General features: G+C 40.7%; 1 protein-coding gene across 4 annotated transcripts in view; it reads right to left on the reverse strand.

Moving 5' to 3' along the window:
* Window positions 1-1,138: 1,138 nt before the first annotated feature.
* shf (Src homology 2 domain containing F) overlaps window positions 1,139-27,344 on the reverse strand; it is a 94,997-nt gene continuing 68,791 nt past the window's right edge. Inside the window, exons 3-7 of one of the 4 annotated variants that reach the window (XM_026172887.2) lie at window positions 25,689-25,907; window positions 16,602-16,745; window positions 10,665-10,839; window positions 10,441-10,560; window positions 1,139-4,583 (exon numbers count right to left, since the gene is read on the reverse strand). In XM_026172887.2, coding sequence (XP_026028672.2) covers window positions 4,397-4,583; window positions 10,441-10,560; window positions 10,665-10,839; window positions 16,602-16,745; window positions 25,689-25,907 — 845 coding nt within the window. In that variant the 3' untranslated portion in view covers window positions 1,139-4,396. Of the gene's footprint in view, window positions 4,584-10,440; window positions 10,561-10,664; window positions 10,840-16,601; window positions 16,749-24,766; window positions 24,860-25,688; window positions 25,908-27,344 lie in introns of all 4 variants that reach the window. The other 3 variants (XM_026172880.2, XM_026172895.2, XM_026172905.2) reach the window with 3 other exon arrangements.

Below are 27,344 nucleotides of genomic sequence, written 5' to 3' on the forward strand. Positions count from 1 at the left end.
AGTGTGAGATTGTCTGTCTCTCTGTGTTAGCTCTGTGATGGACTGGCAACCTGTTGAGGGTTTTCCCCATCTCTCTCTGTGGCAGCTGGGATAAGCTCCAGTTCCCTTCATGAACCTAAGCTGCGTAAGTGGTTAAAAAAACTGAAAATGCAAAGTTCTGTTTTAATTGTCTCTTTTTGACCGAGGTTGTAAGTCAGATTAATTTGTGTTGGGTATGAGAAAATGAAGGAAAATGTAAACCGACAATGTTCACTGTCATTTTTTATTTTATAGTTCTGCTAAGAAATTGCTGAAAAAAAAGAAAATACACAGAACAATTTGATTTAAACTAACCTAAAGTTGTGGCTTTTGTATAGTTCACCGTTCCAATTACCTTCAACAGCTGGACTCAGTATATGATAGTGCCATGGTGAACTGTCTGGTTGAAAAGTAAAGAACTAACAGAAAACAGTGCAGCTTTTATCCATTTACAGGAAGTAAATTTTTTAGAAAAGTTAAAAAACAAACAAACAAAAAACTTGTCACATTAAACAAATTAACGGCACTGATTTTTTTTCTTCTTTCTAGCAGTTGTTTCAGAAACCTTTACAGACCTATGAATAAAACCATCACCAGGGAAAATTAACAGTTGGCCAAGAAATGGCTGCTCAATCTGTCACTTGAGGTTTTTTCCAAATGCAAAAAAAAAATCATGTATTATTCACACTCTGTAAAATCTAGGATGGATGAGTACACCTTACATATAATTCTGATGTACAATAAAGGCCGAAAGATGTGATTAAAGGGAACCGGGAAACTAAATGTAGGAAACGCTGCCAATTAAACTTCAAAGGCAAGTCAAGATAATTGTACTGGAATGAAGAACAGAGTGAAAAATATATTACGAGACTGCAACAAAGTGGATCAATAAAGAACAACAAGGGTTTGCAGTACTGGCTTGATAATAGCTTCAGCATTCTGTCCTTGACTCAAACAATGGTCGCTCTTCACTGTTTATTGAAGGGCCTCACCATGGTAACTGGTCATGGCTGAGATTCTGAAAAGGGTCTTTTTCCCCCGCTTCTTTTACCAAATAATTACGAGTTTGCTTTATTGATCTGAGTCAGTGTAAAACAGGGACTGTCAAATCAAACCCAACTTTATTTTTGAAATGTATTTATTTTGTATTTATTTTGAACCTTGATGCCTCTATGTCCCCATACAATACATTCAATATATACATTTGGCCATGAGGGACTGTACAGAGATATGTTGAAGTAGTGCATACATACATGGCACGAAAATGTACACAAAGAAAACTCAAAGTTTCCACTTTACCACAGTCAAGTCTCAGGGCAAGTCTGTGGCTGATGGCTGCTTACACCAGTGCACACACATGCGCGCGCACACACACTCACTCATTCAACAAACACTGCTTCAAGCATGCACATTGTGTGTGTACGTACACCAACACACACAAGCTTTAAGACACTTCCGAGGGAGGAGAAGGGTTCTTTCAGGTTCTCATAAATAGATACACAAACGTAAAGAGAGCGTCTGCTGACTGCATCACCCTTTTTTCAAGAACACCCTCTCCTCTGTCTCCTTTATTCTTCTTCTACATCTTTCCATCTTCTTACTCTCCAAAGCTAAGGCCTCTCTCTAGACAGTGCTGCCATCATACGCAGGATCTTTCCTATAGTAGGGTAACACTCATCAGCAGCAGTAACTTAATAAAGAGCTACTTTCAACATTTGATCTCTTAAGTAGTGAACATTCGCAACATAAAGAATTCAACACACACACGGTTAATTTTAAATTTGCATTTCCTATTTGGATATCTTCTCTCGAGAAGCACATAGGTCCACTTCAACAATGCACTATTCCTCGATAAAGCTGCAGTGCCATGATGAGACACCCTCATGCGATAACAGCACCTGTCTCTTCACTTAATGCACCAGCAAAATATACCTCTAAATACATACCACATTCTGCAGTTTATTTTTTACTAATGCCACTCTAGTGATTAAATTTCTTCCTGGCAGACATCTTGTACCATCACATTTGTCATTAACATTTGTAGGAGGCACACACCTGACATTTTCCCTTCAATGACTGTAGTTTATAGTTGCATAGCACACAGCAGAGATAGTATTAAAGCCAAAAGTTAATTTGGCTTTTTACAGAGTGGTCATGCTCACATAAGTCAGTTTCTAACTCTTAGTGTCTGTAACTTTTAGGTAGGACTAAAGCCTCTCCCCCCCCAACTTTTCTTTCTAATTGCTCATTAAACCAATGGGTTTTTCAGCTCATAAAAAGTGTTAAAGTTCACCAATGAAGAAGAAGTTTGGTCACACATGCATCAGGCAGCCTTATTAAAATCACTTCGCGGTGCGACTACTGTTGGAAAACCGGCTTCTTTGGCTTATAATTTGCCAGTAACATTAGAAGCAAGCATGTCATTACTTTGAGTTGTTAAAATCCAATCAGCTTAATGAAAGAATACAGGAAGAAAGGGGGTAAAAACAACAACAAACAAATAAAAAAAAAAGAAAAAAGTCAGCCATAGGTGGGGGGGTAGAGGTGACAATCTAAGAGGTTTGAGCTGTACCTGTCACCAGGGGCCAGCGGGGTTAAAAAAATAATAATAAGAAGAAAACGACTGCAATTCTGAGTGTGCGCACACATTCTCATGTGCATACAAATACTGCACACACAGACCTGTTGGACACATGCATACTCACGCTTACACCTAGTATAGACATCTGGAGATTTTAATGAAAAGTGGAAGCATGACAGGTTGAAGGTAGGTGATTATCCGGTTTGGACACGCTGGACTGTAATCGATGTGTGTGCGGACGGGTACGCAATCGTCTCTCACACGAGGTTTGACAATCCTGTCGGACAGGAGACGCGGTGACTTGTGTCCCAGAGTGAGGCCACCGAGGCAAACTTGCACTTAGCAGAACTGGAAACAACAAAAATGCTGAAGCACCACAGCAAAAGAGGCTGGAGTAGTCCCATAAAACACGATCACGTTGGCACAGAACGATGAGGGTAGGGGTGGGGGGGAACGGGCCAATCACAAAGGAGTAACACATCAGTAATAATCACCCCAGAATAAATTACAGTCACAGAACAATTGTTAAAAGCAGAATTAGAAATCGACTGATCTAAGCGGACTGATTTGACCCATGCATTTTATAAGGCATTAACCAAACATTTCTTACGTTGCACAGTATTATAATAGTCACTATACATACAGTTGCTGATCTGAAAAAACAAAAAACTGCTTGTGTTTTCATTAAACAAATCTCAGATTAATTGTATAAAAAAAAAAAAAAAAAAAGCATATTCCTAAAACTAATGATGCATTCTTTAAGGGAATTGGGAATGTCGAAGAGAGAGCAGATCAATGTCTGCAATCCCATTGTACCTATTGATCTGCACATGGGCGAATGAAATTGATTTTCTGAGGTAGACAATACAAGCATATTTCATTCTCCCGATGCAAAGCCATTCTAAGCAGGGGTAGTGGGGATAATTTGGTCCATTTGGACAGGCTCTGGTCTTTAGCCTCAGCCAAATGTACTGTGTCAGATGGGTTGACCCATCCATCATGCTCTCCTGCCTGTCTCAACACCACGGTACTTACATTGTCACTGGTGTGATACACCCACTCAATGATGGATAGCAGACAACATGCACTATGACAAGATAGAGAGATCAGTCTGCACAGCTCACAGGCTTGTTGTTTCCACGCAGCTGGGGACGCTCCATTCATACACAGCCAGTTTATTTAATATCCCGGCCACTGTATGAGGCACACGTGGACAATATCGTTCGACATGCATCATAAATGTTGCTTCCCTTACAGAGGTCTTATAATCTTCAAATCCCCTTTGCAATATGATTACAGTAGCAACAGAGCCTAACCGAATGAGACACTCAAACAAACATTTCAAATATAATCGTCATTTTGTGTACTCACAGGGTACAACAGTTTATGCTAAAAGGCAAATCCCAGTGACAAACGTTAAGTTGTACCTTTCTTTTTCTTTACGTCTTAAGTGCTATGGGTAATCAGCTCAACAGTCAGTGAAATGATGTTCTGTAGATAGTCAGTCTGATCTACTAAGCAGATGTCTATCATAAATAAAATAACATAACATAACATAAAATAAAATAATAAAAAACTTCTGCAAATCTGAGTCTGTATGTATGAGATAGTAAGCAGAGGGCCTTCAAACAGGTCTGGAATCTGTTGGCCAGTGAGGTGAGTCAAGATCAGCAGTTTAGGATGCCACTGTTCATCTTCCCGTGAGCCTAGTGGGCTCTTTCCAGAGGGACAGGAAACAGCGAGCCACAGGTTGGCCCAAAGTACTGCAAAGCAGATGCCTGCAAGAGACCTGGAGCACTATAGTGTCCTGATGGCTACAGGGTAGAGCAGGGACATATGTTCAGCACCTTTGATGGGCAGCTTGCGGCTGGAGTAGAAATGGATGATCTCAGGCACGCTGTCGAAAGGGCAGCTGTTCTGGCCCAGGATGTACTTGTTCTCCTTGGTCCGTGACAGCTTCATGTGCATGAAGCCCTGGCTACTCCTGGAGACAGAGGAAGACAGAAAAAGCTCAAAACAAAATTCTGATCTTTACAAGACAAAACCAGATTATTTTTATCATGCTCTGACACAAAAAAATCTTTGAAAAAAATAATTTGTTTTGTCCCCACTTCCTATATTTCAGGAGCAAAGAGGCCTTTCCTTGCTTCAGGCTCTGTCCTTTCACCCAAAAAGGAATTTGATGACAGTTCATTCAGCTGACGTAAAGACATTTCACTCAAAACCGTCGAAAACAGTCGAGCCAATTTGTAGAGGTTCTAAATACTGTAGTTGGGAGATATCAGTATGGATCAAAGCAACGTATTGACCAATTAGCGAGCAGACTGATATTGCCACACCACAAGCATGCCTTAAAAAACACTAACAAGAGACAACAAGTATGTCAAAAGCATCAATCTATGGGAGTCCCAACAGATATCCTCTTTTGTCAGCTTCCCCTCATTTACTTCTCCAGTAGTTGTTCCCCACAGTATGTGACAGCGCTCTGAAAGCTGGATTACCTCTGATAACTTTGGAGGTGTCAGGGGAGGGGACTAAAAGGCAGGTTGCTTAAGGTGCTGGGTTTCACATGCAGTGCATAAGGATGAGGCTAATGAACCCCCAGGATAAATCACTCAAGCTGCAGCAATAAATGCACAGCAAATTAAAAGCTCCCCGCGTGTTCCAAGGAGCCTTCGATCAATACATTTTACAGCTTGCCAGTAATCTTCTGCTTTAAAATAGAAAATTACTTCTTTTTTTTTCCACTTGGGAAGAGATGCAACAGTAAGCTTTAGCGAGTAAGTGACACAAAACTAATGTTCACTGTAGCATGTTTTGTAAATATTCTCTTTTAGTAATTTGACTTTACAGACTAAATTAGCATAACAGCTTTTTCAATCAGCAGCTAATACCTCCAGCAGGTTATGATTGCTTTAGGCACAGTTCATTGACATTATAACCTGTCCTCAAAAATAAAGTGCACCAGCACCTGCCTAACATTTATTTTTTGGAAAATAAACTCTCGTGCAAAAGGTAAGAGGGGATAATATGTTAACCACATGTAGTAATAAAACTCCTATTTTTCACTAACCTAAGGATAACAGCTGTAAAGGTATTTACTTATGAGGCCAGTCAGTATAATCTACACTATTCCATTCTGTGCTTCAAAGTTTATACCGAGCAGGGCTCTTGTGAAAACTGTGAAAATGCACTAACCACAACAGACAGGAGCAGTGGGCTGTCAAGGCTGTTGATGAGGCTGCCACATGAAGCAACTACAGCAAATAAATTTATGTTTTTCCACAGTAAATATATGCATATTTTTGTAGTTATGCCCATTATCTTTGATGAACAGGAGTGACAACTTGGCTTTAGGCACCTGAAGCATCAGGCCGTTCTTTACTTATCTCCTAATTGCATGTATGATGCCGGTGGATATGTTCTCTCTCTGATGCACAGAGAAAACCCAGAACAAAGATAGCAATAAGATGAAAGGAAAAACAAAAAAACCAACAACAAAATACATATACACATATACATACATATATACATATAAATACATACACATATATACATATACACACACAGGTTCAATTTAGGGACACTGATCAGGAATAAAGCACAGATTTTTCTTTATTTTAACAGATAAAGAAGTGCGTGTTTTGGGGTTAGCATGATTGAGATTATTACTATAAATATCCAAAATATTTCAAAGCTAGTTCGGAGCTTTTTATGTGTAAGAACTGAAACAAAAAGCTGTAGGATTTCTAAGCCATTAAACTGAAATACACACGAGTGCCACCTCTCCATTATTGTGCAGATTTCCAAATCTCCGTTGCCACGGGTCTCTAAAATGCTATGATTCTGCAAATGGTGCTTTCAGAGCTCATTTACAAAAAAAAAAAAAAAAAAAAAAAATCTTTCCTGCAAAGTGCATTTGATGAATCTTCACATGGAGCGCTGGGAGAACGGTGTTAGGTTACACAGAGGCACACTTAAAAAGGCAAACACATCAATAGCATCATTTTTAGATTCCCAGCTGATTTTCCATTTGGTGCTCAAAGCTGCTTATTATGTTACAGTCCTGCAGAGACAGAAACCAGGACAACAGAGCAACACGGCAGTGTTGCTGATAAAATGAATACGGGGCTATTTTTGAAAAGACAGGCCTTTGTGGTGTTATCATAACACTGCGTTCGTGAACTTATATTTGTCTAATCAGGATTAATCTGACTGGGGAGGTGTGCTGTCTTGTTTATTGAGGTTTATGACTTTGATTTAAACCGAGTACCACTCAGAGCAGGAACAGCCTGACAGCAATCACAGCTTATCTTCTCCTTCCATATATTGGATGGCTTCATGATTGATACTCTCTGTGTTATGAATCTAAGGCAGCAGAAAAAGCAAAGTCATATGCCAACAAGATAGTGAACCATAGCAAAAGGGCTGACCTTTTTAAGCCTTTCTGGGCATCGGATGTCGTATGTACTCATGATTTTATATTAGCATACACTAAACCTCCCTGGGATGATACCATTCTGTACGTTATCGACGCTAAGGTAAGTGGGTGAAGTGGCAGACAACTAAACATACAAACAACTCTTGGCATAGTTTTGTTCTTCGGCTGAGAAAGGTCAGGCTAATTTTTGTGCTCCATGCAGTCATTCGTCTATTATGTGTCATAATATGAAGCTGACATTTTGCATCTAAAAATGTTCAAAAATAGTGTCTTTGGAGGTGTTCCAGCGATAGAACACACCAGTAAGTTGCTAACTTACCCCATTTACCCCACTGGCATCAAACAGTCTTTGGGATACATTTCCCCTCCTCAACCAGTAGAAACAGGCTCTGCAGAGCTCTCTCGTGACGTGAAAAATGAAATGACACTGTGCTTTGAAAGCCCTGTGAAGGCTTTAATACAACTCAAATACCAAAAAAAAAGGTTCTCTCCACTGAGAGTAAAGAAGAGGAGCAGGTGGGGACAGGTGAACATAAAAAGGGGTTTAGGAGGGAAAAGCAGACAAAAATGCTTTCCGTAAGGCCAGAGGACTCTTGAGGCAGGAGGTCTCAGTGACGTCTGTCTTTATCAATAATGCAATACACATATGTGGCACCTCGCGGCCTCATACATTTTTCAGTAACCTCAGACATGTCGGATCTTCACCTTGGGTTTCCACTCATTTTCTGTGGCAGCAGGGGAGACGGGCTTGAGTGAGGAGGCTGAACTCATATTTGTAGGGACATGCCATTTCCACAAATGAGCATGACGATCGTTTTCTAGGTTTCAGCTGGTTTACATCAAGAGCACAAGATTCTATAACCCAAATGTGCTGACACACAGTTACACAGAAATTATGAACAATCTGCTGTTATTTAAGTCTATCAATACAAAAATAAGAAGGTTAAACTCCTAAGATGTTTGGTTGCTTACAACTTTAAGATCTCATATGGTTAAAGTGAGCTCCCGCAACAGGGTGTGGAATAACAGGGGGAAACCACTGATTTCCAGTGCTATTGGCAGACCACAGCTATTCCCAGGCAACATTAAACCTCATTCTACTTAAGATTCCAAAAAACCTTGAAAGTAGGCCCTGGAGCGAAACGCTCTAACAGACAGTGAAAAGGTATTCCTAAAGTGCTCGAGACACTTTATTCTATAGTTCTCACTAAGTCGAGACGAGTAAATAATTCTGCATCAACACTAATGACCTCATCGGCATGGCCTTTGTCCTCTCCTTGTTTTCAGACTGACAAACAGCTATTAAATGTGTCACAGAAGCCAGTCAACGTTTTATCTCTTAAAAGAGTAACCATCAGAAAAGCGCAGTAACAGGGGAGCAGAAGGATCCGACCTCACTTTCCAAACTGTTCTCTGATAGTACAGGCCATTATTATAAAGGTCCATCTGAACATCCTTTAAATGTGGATTAGTGGAATGAGACCATTACTGAACTAGAAGGTTAAAACATGTTTTAACCTCTCATCACTAAATACAACTTTACTGACCATTGCTCTTATCGTGGCCTGGCTGTGTTCAGTATAGAAAAAAAAAAAGCTAAATAAGTTTCATGGCTCCAGGCCTTCCTCACTCCCCCGCCTCCCTTCTCCCTCACTCAGATAATCTAACAATCAGCTATTTCATTACTGGAGGTAACCCCAATGGCATTAGACGGCCAGTCTCTTTTTAAACATACGAGAGAGATGGATGGATTAATACTCTCAAGCCTGGCACAAATTATACACTACATTTTCATATTTCAAAATGGGGCTTTTGCTTATTAGAGAGGCTTTCGTCAAACTCGCTGTCTTCATCATTACTCTGCATATCATCATCCCGCAGCAAAAATATTCACTTGTTATCTTTACCATTTTGTTAAAAAAAAAAAAAAAAAGCAGACTTTTTACTTTTCTAGATCACATATTCAGGTTTGCACTTTACACACATCAATATGTTTCTTTTGAGTGCTAAACAAGTTATTTTTGTTGCTTAAACTGACATTATTACATATTCCTAACTCCAAGGAAAATTCTTTTGGTTTTACTTTCCCAGTAACTTCATATTAGACTGTTTTGTGTGCCAGTCTTCTACAATGACTATGCAATAAAACATCTGTGCATTAACTGTTAACATGTCTGTTTGTCTTTTTATAGTGCTTAGCTTTAAGCATGCATTTACGACACAATGCATTTAATTCAAAATGACAACATTTGGGACAATTGCTACATATTCAGACAAATATTTTTCTCCTGCTGTTTGCAGTCATCCAAAAGCCAGTGTACTAAGTCAGCATCCTAACAGTGCGTCTTCTTTTCAGTCAGCAAGGCAGAACAAGAAGCAGTCATAAGATGATCAGCCAATGAGACAGGGAGTTACACAGGCAGTCGACTACGGTACTGTCAAGAGAATTGGAGCAGCAGCAAGCAGAATTATTATCTTTGTCTTCCAAGTTATATAAGCCTCCAGCAGGCTGACTCCACTCAAAGAACAAAGGCTAATCAATGTGTCTCTACATACTACAGTTTTATTTCATCTGATGGCTCCCACATAGTTGCAGAGATTTTTCTAAATGTCATGGGACTGAACCTTGCCTGCAATGGTTAATGGAGCATATATAAAGTCAGTTTGACAAGACTATTTGGTAACAGATATCGAAGCCGGTTAAACACTGTTGGTTTTGGAAGACTTTCAGGCCGTTTCATATTTCTGATTATGTTTCCGACGCCGTAGCCGTGACACCTGGTAGCAACGATCGTCAAAACAAATCCAGCAAAACTCCACATTCCTATCAAAGCGATGGGACTGCACTGTAGGACTTCAGGCTAAAGTAACCTCTTCCAACTGTCAGGCTACACGTAACATTTCAGAGTAGCTTTTTTTTCGAACCCTCTGCTGGACGCGGCGGGGATCAGGAGGTCAACGATGAAAGTGCACCATTAGCCAAGTTGCGGGTACATCAGCAATTCGAGGAGCAGATTCTGTCAGAGGGGTTACTGAGCGGAGGTGGAGGACGAGCCACGGGCAAGGTGTACAGCAGGTGGGGGATAGAGGTCTGAAGGGTGAAAGCTATTACCATCTAGAAATGGAAGAGTCAGCAGGTATGTCCGCACCTCGACAGGGAATGATGTTACACTAGTCCACTGTGTGTACTCTGCCACTAAGTAAGTGTAGCTACTATGATAGGTCACACTGTTTCGTGAGTGTGTGTTCCGTGTACAAATCACTGACACAAGTTGTCACAACAGGCAAAACGGCCCCGAGTATTTGGAATCACATTTTCACCAAGGCTGCCAACCGAAACTGTGCATCTGATGATACTGTTTGTGGATGGTCATTTAGGAGACGAGAGCAGAGTTCTTACTTGAGAGAGAGGGAGTAGTCGTTCTTGCTGGTCTCGCTGTTTCTCACAAGATAGCTGGCCTCCTTACAGAGCCTAAGCAGAGACTCTGCATCTGTTCGGCTGATGGCTCCATGGTACCAGCTACAGCAAACGACAGGAAACGAGGATGAGAAAGGAGGAGGAACAAAGGAATGTTAAGTAAGAAAGAGTCAAAGCTGCTAAAGAAAAACCAAGATTTGACTCACAACTGGCTTTCCAGCGGCATTGTGGGATCGATACGTTCCCCGAGAGAGGAGCTGCAGTGGTCCAGTGAAGTCATTTTGGTGTTGACCAGACAGCCACTGGAATGTCGCTGCAGCGGCCGAGTTTTCCCCTCCTTGGTGGGCGACATTCGAGACTTCTCCACACCATCAAATTGGACTGTAATAAGAGAAAATACAGCTGAAAAGATTTCATTCTGGACAGATTTGATGGTTCAAAATGGCTCTTAATAAAGACAAACACCTGTAAACACCATTGAGCTACACTTCAGATTAAGGTCACTTGGAAAAACAAATTGTGTTTACAAGTTACAACATCCACGGTGTCACATGTATCAATTAAACTCGACTACTGCAAAGTGTGAGAACCGAAATCCACGCTGTGCTTTTACCAACTTTCACACACGCGCACACACAGAGCCGCTCTGTTTAACTCATCCTACTGAAGGACATGTACACATGATGAAAGAGACATAAATCAATCTAGCTTGCCCGTGTACACATTCCAGTTAGGCAAAATACACACACACGCAACCTTCCTCCAAAACAAGCTCATGCGCCTGTAAATAATCCCATATATACTACTGTATGGCTGAGCATTTTCACTCTTTAAGTACACGCAAATGTGCACACACTTAAGTGCACGCCCAACTCCAACACCCAGGTTCTGCAAGTTAAACATTGAACTAGCTTTTCAAACTCTCACGGTCAACTGTGGACATGACAAGCTCTCTTGGCAGCCTCACAGGGAAGTGTTTGATGGTGTTTGGGGGCTTAAAGTGACCTATGCGCACACATGAAATGCCAGGGGTCACGGGGCAACTTCACAGCCAATCAGCAAACAGAAGATAATGCTCTCAAGGACAAATTAAATGTGAATTTACACTTGTGGGAAAGAGTTGCACAAGCTAAAGGAATAAAAGGCTGGACAGTGGATGTAAGAGTAATTATCATGCGTCACAGGCAGCTGAGACATTTTTCCTCAGTAATCCATCACTGTGCTTCATGCCATAACATCTAAAGCTTCTGAAATCCCCCCCCCCAAAAACAAAAAAAAAAAAAACTATTTAAAGCTACTGACACGCTTCTCAAGCAATAACAGAGGGGCGGCTTCCTACATCAACCGTATGACAAGCTTTTCCTGGTTATTGTCGCCTGCTTCTATATGGCTCAAGACCAACAGATAGCCGTTTTTGTTTTTTTGATGGAAGTGGTTAATGTCGTATGAAACTCGCATCTACTAGGCAACATCAATCTTTGCTGCTCTCTGTCACTAATGGCCATCCTTGCATCTAGTGTTTAATTACCGGGCAGAACATGGCAGACACTATACACAGAGACAGGCAGTGTGATCTTAACAACACGTCTACATCTGTCTAGACTCTGCATTCCAGTCAGAGGATAGCATTACACTTTACAGATTGTGAGCTTGCCAAGTGCCTCTGTATCACACTGAGTGGAAGGGCTGACAGTTTAAATCAATTCAACACTACTTACTACAAGTAGTTTACTTGAGTATTTAGATGTTGTGCCACTTTATTGCTCACCTCTATGACATTTCAGCTACAACTGATACATGTGTTTCTATAGAGCCTGCTCTTTTTCAAGATATTTCATTTAAAAAAAAACCAAAAAACCCCCCCACATGATCAGCTTATAAAATGCAATTAAATGATAAAGAGTGTTACCATTCAAAAAAAGCTGGTTAGTGGTTGCTGTCATGTGTAAAGTTATTCAATGTTTAATTACCAGCAATTAAAACAAGTATTTTAATTATAGTAATTAAAAGAAGTGCCACTTCCATTAACAGTGAACTACTGCTTATTAACTCAGGATATCGGAAGAAAAGCTTGTAATGAAGTATTTTTACAGTAGTGCAGTTGTAGTCCTTTAGGAATATCTTTTCTTTTTCGAATACTTTCTATGACATACCATGATGTCATCGCAAGCAGTGCTTTTTTTTGACAGATTACAGCTGTTTCAGGTCTGACCACTAGGGGCTCCCCTTAACCTCCACACTCTACTTGCGGTTGAACTCGTTGGCCTTTGGCTCAATGATGCGATTCCCCAAACATAAACTCGTGGAAATGATTATTTCAAATCATTCCGGCTGTTATCTTTGCCTCTGCACATTTGTTCATTAAAGGCCGACAGCGGGCTGGTAAAATGACAGCAAAATTGTACTGTTGCATGACAGCTGGGTAAATTCTAGGTCTCACCCTTGGAAGAATACAAGTTGCTGATCCATGTCCTTGAGGTCTGTCGCTCCTAATATAGTAATTCACATTATGATCCCGTGTTGTGTCTGCATTATTTTATATCATAGAGTCCATTTAAATTACATGCTGAATACTGGGAATTTGATCCAAGTCAGATGAATATATTGTATATGTGTAAAGGTGAGAAATGGCGTTTCCATGGAAACTGACCAAGGGGACATGGAAGATGCATGTTTGTTCCATTCAGCTCCTGTCAATGCTGACAGATCACAACATGAAGATGGAGCCAATTGCTCCCTGTCCTTTGCTTTCGATTTCTCTCTGTTTGCATGTGTCCAACCTTCTTCTGCCCTTTGCCTTCTCTTCTATCACTCTTGCCTCATCATTCTAACTCTGACTTTTTCCCCGAGCTCTCTTGCCACTCAGTGGTAGAAACAGATAGGGGAAAATGGACTGTGGAGGAATGTCTCCACAGGAAAAAAGGGGTGTTTTGATCTGTTATCTCTGATGGTCCCACTGCAGGGCAGACTGTCGCCAATTACACCTACTACTACAACAAAACCCTTAAACAGTCTACTTGCACTTCCATATTGAGAATTGACTGTGAACATAATATTATCATCTCTTCACTGATTAGTGACGCAACCATAAGAGGCTGGAAAAGGTATCAGACATCGTTAAGGATACAGGATGCAATCTTGGCTTTTCCCTACATAGTCCATATTGTATCTACAATCCACTCACCCATGTGCCTGACCTCAGCTCTTCACATTTCCCTCCTCTTACCCAGACACAACAATCAGTGATTTATTTGATCGTGATTAAACTGTTTTCTCCCCCCTCTCCGCTACCAAGAAAGGGTGGGTTGAGTGGCTATTCTTAGTGTAGCTCACCCCGTCAACCTTTCTTGTCAAAGTGGAGGCTTCACTGCAGGCAGAGTGCAGTGCTCTACAAGGAGAGTATTACCCTGAAGAAAGAGCCCCCCAAACTAAACAAAAGCCATCATTTTTATTTGCTCAAGAGTGAATGGACTCATGTCTGCTTTGTTAGCTGGGCGCCTCACCATCACCATTCCGAAACTGATGTAGAGTTATGTTTTAAGGCAGAAAATCAGTGGGAGTGAGGCAAACCAATTCCCCTCTCTCATTCTCCAGAGCACACAGTTCGAAACATGGACGACAGGAGATTGACTAGAGGATTGGCCCACGGGGGAACAAAAGCCGTATGAGGAAGCTTAAGAGGGACGAGAGGGTGAAAACCTCCACACGCACGCACACACACACGGTAACACACTTCTCTTGAAATAAACACATAAAGGCACATGGGCAACTGTGTATGTTATCAGAATTGTTGCTTGTAAAGCACTGCAAATGGAATTTGTGTATCAGATTGAACTGTCAGTCAGATGGTGACAGATGGCTGAAAGACCTGTCCCCTTCAGACACACAGCTTCCTTTAGAGACAACTATATAAAAAAAAGAAAAGTAAATAACACGCACACACACACCCCACACACATAAGAGGATGGGGAAAGAGCTGATTGGCTAAGGCACAGATTAAAAAGAAATGGCAAAAGGACATTCCACGATTACAAACCACGAGATAAAGCACTGCTATGTAATATAGTGCTGCAGAGCAAGGCACAGGTCAGCACAGTACATAATAATGTCACTGTCTAACAACATAAAAAACACTCCAAAGTAGAAGTCACAGTAATCAAAATAAAAACGAAGGGAATCAAAAAATAAAAACCACAAAAGTGTAGTGACATCTGTCACTGAAGACTCAGCACAATTTAACTACTACTACTGTCTCCTCTTCCCCCTGTGCACAGATTTCTCTAATTAAGCAGGCTAATTAATTCTCATTTACTAATGATACTCCTATTACAAAGGATGACTAGTCTGAGGGGCAAAGTGTTTCATCGGCTGCTGCATTATGAGGTGAAAATTAAGTTTTCCAGCTAGGACTTGTGAAATGATTAACAGGTTTCCAGCTTATTAGAATGCAATGCACGCTAAAAATAGGGTTAAACTTTTACGCCGATATTAATTATATGCACCAGGAACTAAAATAATTGCTGCATGGCTTTTATAATACTATATTTTAGAGCCCCACTGTGGCCGTTTGAAGCTATAAGCTTTATCTCTGATGAGTCAACCATCTAGGAATACGCTCTCTTCTTTTAAATAAATTTCAAAAGGAAATTCCAAATTAGGTTTTCCAAGACAAAGGAGTGACCCTACCAAGTGTCAGCTGGGGAATTCATTTAAAATTAAAACTGGATACTTTTTAATTACTTTGGTTTCTTAGATTAAAAGAAAAATGAGGTAAGATAAATGCTTCAAAGTACATATAATTAATTCATGTTAAAAAAATTAAAAAGATAGGAATCTCTGTATCACATCCAGAAAAAAGTGTCTGGGCGTAAGGTGTAGATGTATTATTTGTTCTGCTGATCTGCATTTGAATTTTGGTAATGATGTTATATATCTAAGGACTAAACAAATGACCCTATCCAGCTTTCTAGTCTGGCTGACTCATGTAACAGATGACTAATGTCTTGATGTGTGACTGAATGTCTGCCTATATGCTGAGGTCAAGAGAGTACATTGCAACTGTATTCACAAGGGTTGTGGAGGCCATCAAGCCCCCTCCCCAAGTCTACCACTTGGACCTTTGACCCCTAAAGATGTAGACTAGGGCCATACCGGCTGAGACAGAGAGGGGATCACTTTACAGCTGGATGCCGATCTTAAACCCACTCACTTCACTGAAGGAACCAGAACCTTTCTCATGGATTTACAGGCATAAATCAACTCCTCGCCCTGTCCTCGCCTACAACACACATTGGTGTCCTCTTACATGGCCTCACTAAGTCTTTCCACTCTGTCAGGGGAAATCCCATTCCTGAAATTAGTTCTGCTACATGTCCTTCTTTTCTCTGGATAATGACAGCAGACAGAGGGCAAGTGTGTGAGAGAGCTACAAAAATAAACTAATGGCTCTCTCAGTTAAAAATAGGTCAATTACTTATCCACTGCATGCAATGAAAAAGGTAAATATGGCAATAAGTCAAGAACTGAATTCGTCTCCAATGAGTTTGATTTCCTAATTCGTGTGAGCCACTTGTAGAGAACAGCAGACCAGAGGGACATCTGGGATGGTTACGAGTATGTTGACAAGAGGAAATGGGGGTCACAGCGAATGGCAATTACGCATGCAGAAGGCAGTTCGGCACAATTAAAACTAATGAGGCTTCAGCCTAAAACCTGCAAAAGAGTTGGTGATTTTCTGCCACATGTATTCCAGATGGAAAAGAGCAGTCATTACAGAGCTAATACCTATAGTCAGATTTTTCAGTACTTCTCACATATGGTAACTCTTTCAGTACGTCTTCAGTGACCAGAAAATTTGGGACAAACATAATCATACATTGCAGTAGCAGACTAACCCTACCTATGTTTTGGTAGCTGCATATGCTTGGCTAGTAATGTTTTTTAAATGTTCAGTAGAACTAAAATACTGAGCTGTATGCTATGTAAAACACCATGCCTTCATTAATTAAAGACGGATGGATGGATGGATGGACGGACGGATGAAAAAATGGACGGACAAACATGCCAACAGGGAATAGGAAGATGGACTGGAGTGCCAGGGTAACTGATGGAAAGGATGCTGGACAATGAACACCAACACCCACCATGGTGGTGCTGGTCACAGCTCGTCTGTCCTGGCGAGGGCTGAGCTGTCTGGGAAGGAGACTCAAGCTCCTCCACTGGGGGAGGGCTGGTGTTGAGCTGGCCGACAGGAGGGGGCCATGGTAGGTCCTTGATCACTTTAATCTCTACTGCAAGTGTCACCAGAGGAGAGATGGAGGCAAGGAAACGATAGCAACAAGAATAATAAAGAAAGGAAGTGAGTTAGGAAAGGGAAGTAATGACAGAAAACAGAAGAAAAAGACAAAAGGTAAAAGGGGTAAGTGAAAAATACTGTGGATAAGAGCAGGAGAGTTGGTTTATACTGTGATCCAAAATTCAGCAGCAGCTGTGGGCTAGAAAAGGAAGGAATACAAGAGGACTGGAAAGGAAGGAACGTTAGTTCTAAAAGTAGGGCTGGATTTTATATCCGCTTCCACTCTGATGCAGAGCTGGATACTCAGATTGCTGAGAGGCCCTGAAGGTAACAAAAGGAATGTGAAAGTTTTCAATTATCAAATTCAATAATACACTCAGATTCAGCCAATAACTACAGTCTCACCTTGGGAGAGATACACTAGATAGATGCAACAAGAAGTTCTTAAGGCCGAATTGTTCAAGCTCTAATGCATGATACAGTGCATAATATCCTTAAATAACATTCAGGCCCAAGTAATAATACTGTACTTTTAATGAGCAAACTATAAAATACAAACCTGCCTTAAGCCAAACTAGATGATCAGTGAAAACAGCACAGCTGCATACACTCTACTGTAACAGTTGGTGCTGTGTTTGATGACAAAGACCCCAGGCCTCTATATTAAGCCAAGTCAGAGTGTAGACAATATCTGTAGCTAAAAAGTACCTAAGAGTAATCCATGAAGGCAATGGACGCTACCCTGGCTTTGCCCCTTAAATAATGTATGCCTCATGCAGTTGGGGCTTTACCAGGATAATTGAGCACTCATGCAGCAGCACATCTGTTTCCAGCACAGGGCCACTTTTTAACCAGCCAAGGATAATTAATGAATGAGACAGAAAGGGGAATGTTTTTCTTCATACAAGAGAAAGCCAGTGATCGAGCCAAGGCTAATAAATAAATGCAATCCATGGGTAATAGCTTTGGTGAACGACTGCATGTTCCTCGGGTGGTTGTGTTATTTTTGCTTAGATTTTGCAGAGGTCTCAAAAGACATCTTTGTGCCATCAAAGCCACAGCGATTGAGCAAATTCTAAGGTCACTGTCCATGGTGCTGGAGATTTTATTCCAGTTACGAAAGTACTGTAAAAGAAAAGAATTTTAATGTGCAGCTACTTTTGGCACATAACTATTAACGGTTTCTTTTAAGGTCTTATAAGTTAAAAACAAAACCAAAAAACAAAACACGTCATCCTATTAAATACATGTCATCCTTCATTCTCTTATCTCCTTTATCAAAACCAAATGCATTCGATGAGTACGTTAAGTTTAAAGTACGGAACAACAATGGCAAGAAAGGCTCTCAGAACAAACCCCAAACATCCGAAACCCTCATTGTGACTGATATACAGCAAATATTCGGTCATCTGTCCAATAAAGGGAGTGGCAGAATTGTTCAAACATGGACAAACAACAGGCAAATATATGGGTTGATGCAAATCAGATATACTATTAACGCTGGTGCACAGACTAGTTTTTAGTAGGAGGATGAACATAATGTTATGAACCTGTCTTCCTCCCTGAAAGGAATTGAACCATGGTGGTGGTACAGGACATGTTAATGAGAAGCAATATCAGCAAGCTAGATGAAGGGGAGACTGGAGAATATTCAATCCGACAAGCAATTAAATAGCCGGGCCTGGGGTGTCAGGGGGCTAATCTAGAGAAAGGTGGCTGGAAGGAGGAGCTGCTTGCTGTCTGTCCTGATGGGAGAGGTGTAGGCTAGAGGAGTGGATACAGAAGGTCAAAAACTCTGCTAGATAATATAACTTCCTCTACTTTGGGGTGAAGTAGGGGACTCTCTTCCTATGAGATTAAAAGCCTAATACTCATTTCACATTGCAGATTAGCGTGTAATTGTTTGGGGGAGCAGAAGGCTGCCTCCACTCTGCAGCCTCAGTGTGGGGACGAGGAGATGATTTCAGCGAGCGTGGTTCAGACTCGCTTGGTTGCACAGCTGAATAATAGCATTTAGCACTGTGAAAATTAAGGAAAACTGATTCAATAGTCAGGGTTTTGGGTGTGTTTGTGTGCGTTTTTTTAAACCTGGGTGCCTCACCTTGTGAAGCATTTTAAGGTATTGTTACTCCTAAGGTTGTCACTGACTTTAGATGCCACGCTGCTGCACAGATGAGTGCATCTTTACACTGCAGGGACAAATTCATATTCAGCACCGAGGTGACAACAGCAGTTCAGGTGATTTACACATGGACCTGAAGGCTTAGCACACTGCAGCCCACATTTTCACAGATCACACTGCCCACACTGGCTCTATCACACTGCCCTCTATCAATACATACCTGTTTACAGCTAATGTAGATTTAGACCCATTATCAGGTCTGTGGGTGGTAAATTGTACTCTGTGTACAGGTTAACTGCATCAGAGACCGCACACGCATATCAAGTAGAAAATGTAAATCATGCTCAGTATGACATAAATACTGTGCATTTTGTAGGTTAGGTTAGTTATATGTGTTAATAATCTGAGTCATATTTGCACAGCACCTTTCTAAATGAAAAGAGAAATAATGCAGAGCCCAATTAATAATTCTGAACGTTCATGTGAATACATCCGATCTTTTTTGTCGTCTAACCTTCCTCACCTGGATAATCCTCATTCAATATTAGTACACACCTCCTCCTGTTGACACAAAAAGCAGGTTATTGCCTGTCTGGAACTTGCGAAGCAGCTGTCGCTCAAAAGTGGCCATGTTAAAAATTTGAAAAGAAAACCCATCACTCATGTCCCTCCCATTGTACTCCTCCCATTGGATATGTACTTTGTTTTGTGTTGACAGTGTAGTAAATAAAAAGAATAAAAAATAATGGATAGGGGTATGCGCTTTCCTTTCCTTTGTTCTTCCAGGAGCCGTTCTTTTTTTTTTTCCTCTCAAAGCCAGGTATTTGTTTACCCGGGCTTTTCATTAGCCCATGGCACTTCATCACTGTAAACAGTGCAGCACCATAAATCACCAGCTATGCTTGTTTTCCACCAATGCCGTTTAATTTAGTTCTGCTTAATTTGGCTGGCTAATTGCATGCATATTCAAAACAAGCTGGAGTATTGTGATGTTTATGCCGCACATTATGAGCGGAAGAGCTCGAAATACAAAAACAGCCTCTTCCGAAGACGTGTTTGTTCCATCTGCACTCAAATCATTACAGATAACAACTGTGTAATGCTCCAGGGGAACTGAAATGCCACTTCATAATTTTTCCGGTATACTGTATCCATCACATTACATAGTCCGGCTTTCTTTTGAAAGGACCTGCGTTTGTATTAAAAATGAAAGTGACACAGAAAATGGGTGATGGTTAAGAGATGACAGCAAGGCCTTTTTCCATGCTCTTCCATATAGAGAGAAGGGAAAGATGGGTTACTGACAGCTGGCCAGCAGGAGCTTCCATGGGGGCTTTCTGGCAAAACGCTGCTTCTACACTTATAGCGGGAGGTTTACAGTGCTGTTGTGTGTGGCCAATGTGTGTGAGTGAAGATAAGACCCATGGCAGCAGCGCTCCGTAGAGAACGGTGGGACACATTTGAGGCTCATGAAAGAGGGCTGACAGGAAGGTTATCAGCAGGGTGTTGCAGCAGAGGCCAGTAGGACGAGACAGCGCTGCAGAGTGACAGGCAGCGGTGGGGGATATCGGATCAGCCAAGCACAGAGAAACTGAACCCCGACACCCACAAAACAGCTGGCTTTAACCCTGTTGCAAGACACCACGGTAGGACTGTAACTGAATCAATTATTTATTTTAGAACATTAGAATCAGATCTCAGATTTCTAGGTCGTTAAGTCCATGAAGATTCATTAAAAAAACCCATAAAGTTTCCCAAGACCTGAGGGGCTAAGCGACTACACTGCCTCTGATCTTCAGTGTTAAATGCACGGTACCCTGCAGGCCAGGAGTCAAGTGAAAGGAGTTAGTAGCAGGTAACAGGGCAAGGAGATTAGGTAACAGTGGCTCTTAGTCCCACTCCTGCTGAGACAGCACTCGGATTTCCAATGGCGACGTGTCCACGTCTGGCTGTGAGAGGGAGGATACTATATGCAGAGCCAAAATGTACAGGGTGATAGACATATGGACAAACCCTACACGGGCCTCATATACTAACGCTTCATATATGGTCAAATTCTAATGCATCTTGGTCACACTTCACCTCCAGAATCATCCATCACTTACTCAGCATCCAGGGAGTAAGGATAGAGGTTGTGTCGAGTACCTGTGTTCGGCAGCCGAGTATGGTGTGGCGCTGGGGTGGAGAGGGACAGTGAGGATGAGTGATTAACTAAACCGCAAGTACACAGCCTCCCAACCCCCTAACAAGGCAGAGGATTTACATTCCATTGCATACCTGTCAGGAGATAGTTCAACAGTGAATAATAACACCAGACCAAGTGTTGTGAACAGGCGTGCAGGCAGGCTGTGATAGGGACAGCTGAGGAAAAGGGGGCTGCAGCAAGGAGCATTACTCTACTTTGCCTCCCCAGCATTAATGAAGACAAATAGTCTTTTATACAGATTGCATTACCGTGTTATACCACTGTGGGAGGGCGTAGGCGGCACTTGGTACTTATTTAATTGTTTTTTTTCCTTTATTTTTGAAACACCTACTGCACAATTTAGCAAGGTTGTTCATCTTTTTTCATTATGTGCTAATACTTTGTTTGGCGACATTTTCATTTCCCACATAATTGTGGGAATATGAACTGTGAAGGTTTTGATGGGTTCAGAAAACCGCTTCTAAATCTAAATGGTGAACAATATCATTAATCATTTATATTACACAGGCGTAAAGTGCTTCAGCAACTATAGAAATGTTGCTGAGGAGAAGTGCCCTCTGGAAACCTAAAAAGCCCACTGAGCTATAATTAGTCCTATTTTAAAAAACAGGCTATCTGAGCACAGAAAGGCTGGAATCACAACTTACCGCAGCCTGATAACGTATTTACTTAACTGCTGACATCTGGAGGCATGGCAGCATCACCACAATGGAAATCAGGGAGATCTGAACATGAACAGTCAAACAATTACAAATCTATATATAAAACAAATAAAAATGTTGTCATATTCTGCATAAAAAAAACTTAAATCAGATTTAGTCCTACAAAATCTGATAGAAATTTACAATGGAAAGCTTGGAAAATATAGTTACTTCTTTAAATTGGTGGTTTGGGTAATATTTTTAAAGCTTATGATAAAAATTAAGCCAAGGTTTTTGTTTTACATGTTCATGTATGTTTAGTTTTTAATTTGGACCTTTGTTTTTTTCTGTCAAAACATCGACTTTTCTGCAAAATGGTTAGTGGTTCTGAAAATCGAACAATCACTTCAACTACAACTAGGTTTGGTAAATGACAAAAAAAGGCGTTTAGGCTTCTCAAGCTCTAACGCACAGAAAGTTCATGATCTAAAATTACAGGACCGCCCGAGTAACCCTGTCTCGACTAAGGGTGTAGGACAATTCCGTATTGGATCTGTGACTCATTTATGCCACAGATTTCCTGGCAATGAGAAAACGAATGGATCCAAAATATAATCGACAGCGGTGCAATAAAGCATCTCTGGGAAAAGACAAGAGTAGCTGGGCCCTAACCTAACTCTTAAAACCGTGCCAGAAGAGATTAAATGGGGATAACTGCTAAGCATTTGGCTCACATGACTTAAACATTGAAGCAATGTATAATGTCCTGAAGTCGCAGGTAAGCTTGTTGCAAAGATCAGAGACATGGGTGCAAGCACACAAACTTCAAGCTTGAAAGGTATGAAACTTTCTCTAAGCCCCTTGATGTCAGGATCCAAGGCTGGTCTGCACTGACACCTGCGAAAGCAACAAGCCCATGCTGACAAGGCTTGTCTCAGAGATGTCTTTCTTCTTTTTTCCTTTCTTCCCTTTTCTGTTGTTCAAATGTTGGGGAATTATTTCGGCTTGACTTAAGCATAAAACAGAACACAATCCAGTAATAAATCAAAGTACTTTTTACACTGCAGCTTTCCTTGAAAGACAACTTAAAGACTTATCTCTTCAATTCCAAACCAATATACTTTGACATGCACTGGAAATTGAATTAATCATCATCAAAAGAGGGACACTCTCTGTAAGAGGGGGGAGTTGAAAGAGGGATGTGTTGGTAAATAGTGTCTTAAACAAACTCTCCTGAGTGCTGCTTGACAGAAAAATAATGAGGGAGAGAAGGAAAGTGATTAAGAATGCAGCATCCCTTATTTAACTAATCACTAGCACAGGCAAAAGAACGCGACTCCTATGAAAACCTCGGGGCCGAGGGTACACAGAAGTAAACAGGAAACAGAAATTAAGTGGAAACATGGAAGGATGACAAATGAACACACTGACAAATTTATTTTATACATTTGCCTACAGAGTCTCACTACACTCTGCCTAACATGAGCCAATGAATCCCTTAAATCACAACTCCTGCCACAGTCAGATACATCTAGCTGAATGCTATCTATCTGTGGAAATCTTCAAAACTAGCCCAAAACCTCTCAGTGGACAAAGATAATTTTCTCATTTATTTCAAGAACTTATGCTATCTGTAAGCACCATTGATTGGTACATACCAGTACTCTCATTACCTGCAGGTATGCACCAAATACTCTTATGAGACTATTCTCCAGCAAATGAGATTCATGAGTTTGTTTCCTTTGCAATGCCACATAAGACTTTACACGTACTTAAAAATGAGGGAGCAGACCTTCTCCATCATTAATAACATTACAAATAATCTACACAAATAGAAAAGTGCGCTATTCCAGCGATTTGGGATGGATCCGTTTTGAAATAGTCACTAGCTCTGACCGGCTCTTCGAGGCATTACATCCAAATTAGATTCAACAATTGTGATGAAAGTGGGTTGGAGATGTGGCATTAATTACATGCTTTATTGTTGGATATTAAAACGTAGCTGTGCATGTAAATGATATTTATGGAATAATTCCCTTCAACTGCGTGACTGTGTGAAGTCCATTGAAACAACCCATTAACAGCACAACACCACAAGGGATTAATGCCTCTTTCATCTTCTGTATTGTAACCGTTTTACTTTATTGCAGTGCACTTCATCTGTGATTTCAGAGCACAAAGGGAAAAATAAAGGACACATAAAATAGAGACATTTGTAGAAAAAATTTAACTATAAAGAAATTTAATTACAAAAATGTGAATTATTTTTGTACTTTGCATCACAGTGAGTTTTGATTTACGGTGCTATACCGCGCAATTACTTTTGCATGTCGAAAAACCAAATTACAAGCTTTGCCACTTGTTCCCCCCCTCAACTATACACCAAAATGAGCCTTGAGGCCATGCGTGGTTTTAATAATGCATGCGTGTTGTTTTTATTTTGCTGTGCATCAGAGACCACTTTGCCATATTTTCAGTTTGTATAATGATCATTTCCACAGAAAGCCAAACCGCACTATTCTTGTCATGGAAAAAGAATAATTAACACTGCAAAGGGTGGACGAGTAAACACAGTTTGCTTCACTTCCACCCCTGCACCCTTCAACCCCATTGCCTCTTCTTTTAAGCAGTGCTACTGCACTTGCTAAAATTGTGCGCCTGCTGAAAGACTAATCTGAAGTACTTCTACCATGCCTTTGCCTTTTTTTTTTAGTCCACTTCAAGCTCTGGGGGATTGTGCAAGTAGCATACTGATAATGTCATTCTAATTAGCAACATTTTCCAAGGCGTTTTTCAGTAGGTGACCGCTGGGTTCATTTGGAGAAAACAGCACTTAGGATTCAAATGTTAATCAAATCGTGACATCGCTAATAAACTGTAAAACAAGCTTGTAATTTTAAACAGCATTTCCAGAAAGTAGAGTGCAACCCAGAGGTTCAGGCATCAGTTTCAAAAAGCTCTAAAAACATCATACAAAAAAAAAAGAAGAAAAAAAGAAAAAGAAAAAAAAAGGAGACAATCCCCAGTCCCGCCTCCATTGGTACCTGTGAGGGATTTGGAGTCCTTTCTGCCGTAGGGATCTGATCCAGTGCCATTTACAGAGCCCTCGTAGCTAATGCAGTCATAACAAAGCAGAGCTGTTCAAGGATGAAAAAGAACAAAAATATATATATATGAAGAGAAAAATGGGGCGATTGAAAATAGTCAAGGACTGCTGATTTTCTTGAAAAAAAGGATAAAATACTTTTTTTTTTTTTTTTTTAATTTGGGGTGCATATTTATATTCTGGCGGCATATCTTTCCAGGAACAGCCCTGTTTGATGTTATGGCTGTTTTAGCCATGCTGAAGCTCTTAAAACCACAGTGACTACCTGGACCTACATGCACCTGCGCAACCAATCATGCCTCCCTGAGCAGCGTAGGTATCAACTTAGTTTAAACAGGCAGGAGCTGGATGAAAACAGTAAACAGTGTTCTGGACACCTGCAAAATGAAAGTAGCAGGTGCAGAGGAGAGGGGGGAAAAAGCTTAAACAGAAAGGTAAAGGCAGCAGCAGCAGCAGCAGCAACGGGAGCCTCATAACCTGACAGAAGCCATAATCAAATTTGTTAGTGCTGGAAAAACAGACGTCTGGGTTAGTAAAGAGAAACAGGTTCAGATTACGTTGTGTTAAAAGCTTGACAGTTGAGCCGTTAGATTCAGTCTCTGAGCATTTGACATTAGAACAAAGACTGCGAAACAGATCGAAATGAAATTCTGTTTGTTTTTTCCCCCCTTTTTAAAGATACTTACTAAAAAGGTAGAAATAATGTTTTCAGAGTAAAAGTGCATTATGCATCTCTTGTTCAAAAGTCTTCTTTGCAGTACTTTCAAGATTTATTTCACTTACTTCTCTCTGTGCCGTAAGTTACAGTGAGGTTTATATTCTCCTTCAGTGGTCATAACAATTCGGTCAGTCAGTCCTACCTGCAAAGGCTTTGGAAATCCTCTCCTTCTTCCACTCCCAGGGCTGGTCGTACTCCTCAGGGGGTCGCTCATCATCCTGGGGCAGTCTGCTTTCTCTGGGGCAGCGCAATCGGTCAGGGTCTGAGTCGCCACCGTTCTCAGCTGGCTCGTATGGTGTGTCGTACAAGGGCAGCTGCCTCACGGGTCCGTCCTTAGGACCTCTCCCGCCAGACCTGATCTCTAAAAAACATGAGAAAGACTCATTGTTAATGCTAGGTCTCTGACATAAAACTTAATAGATGAAAGCTATAAAGTTATGACTGTAGGTTCACTGGCAAACACAAAGGCAACATATTTTATCAGGCCTGAAGTGGATATTTCTTGTAAAGCACGGAATATGGAAGAAATATGGAAGAAGTAGCCTCACATTTACACTTTTAGCATCTGTGTTAATACAGGAATAAAACTGTGACCAGTGACATCAGTTTGATGGCCAAAGGGCACAACTAGCATCACCTATCAAGCTGAAGACTAGAATCTTGTTTTCTATGTGTTCAAATGAGAAAGTATCCATAGGCTGAGCAAGTCCCTCACTTAGTGGGTTTGGCAAATTTACAGTAATATAGAAATAATAAATAAAATATAATAATAAATTTAGAAAATAAACAGCAAAAAAACAGACTAACAATGTAGTAACTTGTGGTGAGCCAAGTTATCAAAACACTGTTGTACAATATTAAAAGAATGTGCTTTGTCTAAAATACCAAATGCATTTCTTGTACAACAGCTAGAAGCATCTCAGTCAGAGGCCATATGTAAAATAGCAAGGCAATGCAATAGTTAATACCGGCATAAGATGGGTGCAGATAGCACAAGTCCTGCGATATCAGGTACAGAGCACTGTCAAAAGCAGGCTATTCTCACTGAAATCTGCCATCAACAATAGTCAGAAAGCAAAATTGGGCATGAATAAATTGAAAGGCAGGGCCTCCTACAACTATTATTCAGTGAATGGCAGTGACAGTTTGCTGTTGCTATTTGCAGAAAGTGGGAAGCGAGTCTGCACTGAAATAAAAAAAAAAGAAAAAAAAAAAGGTTGAGTTCATGCAAAAGCAGCTCTCTGCATAAAGCGTAGAAATCACACAGCGGTCCTCGATGAACATGCCCATCACTGTCAGAACCGAGTTGAATATAAAGTACCAATTTTCTTTCTCTCTGTAACATTTAACAACTCTTTGAAACCAACAGAAACCGTCACAAGCGTTAGAATAATTTTGTCGTAAATTATGTGAAAATGTCAAAGGGCCAAATAACGCCCCTGATCTTGATGTCACAAAAGCGAAGCAAGCTGTGGTTTCTTTTAAATAAAATGTTTTGTAGCCTCAATTTAGTTCTCAAGCCACATAAAGCCTTAAATCCTTTGAGCCTATTCCCTCTAGTGTAGAAATACTTTAATCATTGGTTTTGGAGGTGGATCCCAGAATAACTATTGATATAATACAGGAACGACAGGTTAGCCACAATAATAACAGTGTCACAAAAAAAGCAATTCCCAATACACTGTAGAACAATTTTCCATAATATCTGTGTAACTGAGTAATAAAAAATAGCTTGAAAAAGCAGACAAACACCTATTATGTAGTGATTCACTGCATTATGGCGTCACCACACAAAGTG

Source organism: Astatotilapia calliptera, chromosome 1 (genome assembly GCF_964374335.1).
Source record: "Astatotilapia calliptera chromosome 1, fAstCal68.1, whole genome shotgun sequence".
Lineage (NCBI taxonomy): Eukaryota > Metazoa > Chordata > Actinopteri > Cichliformes > Cichlidae > Astatotilapia > Astatotilapia calliptera.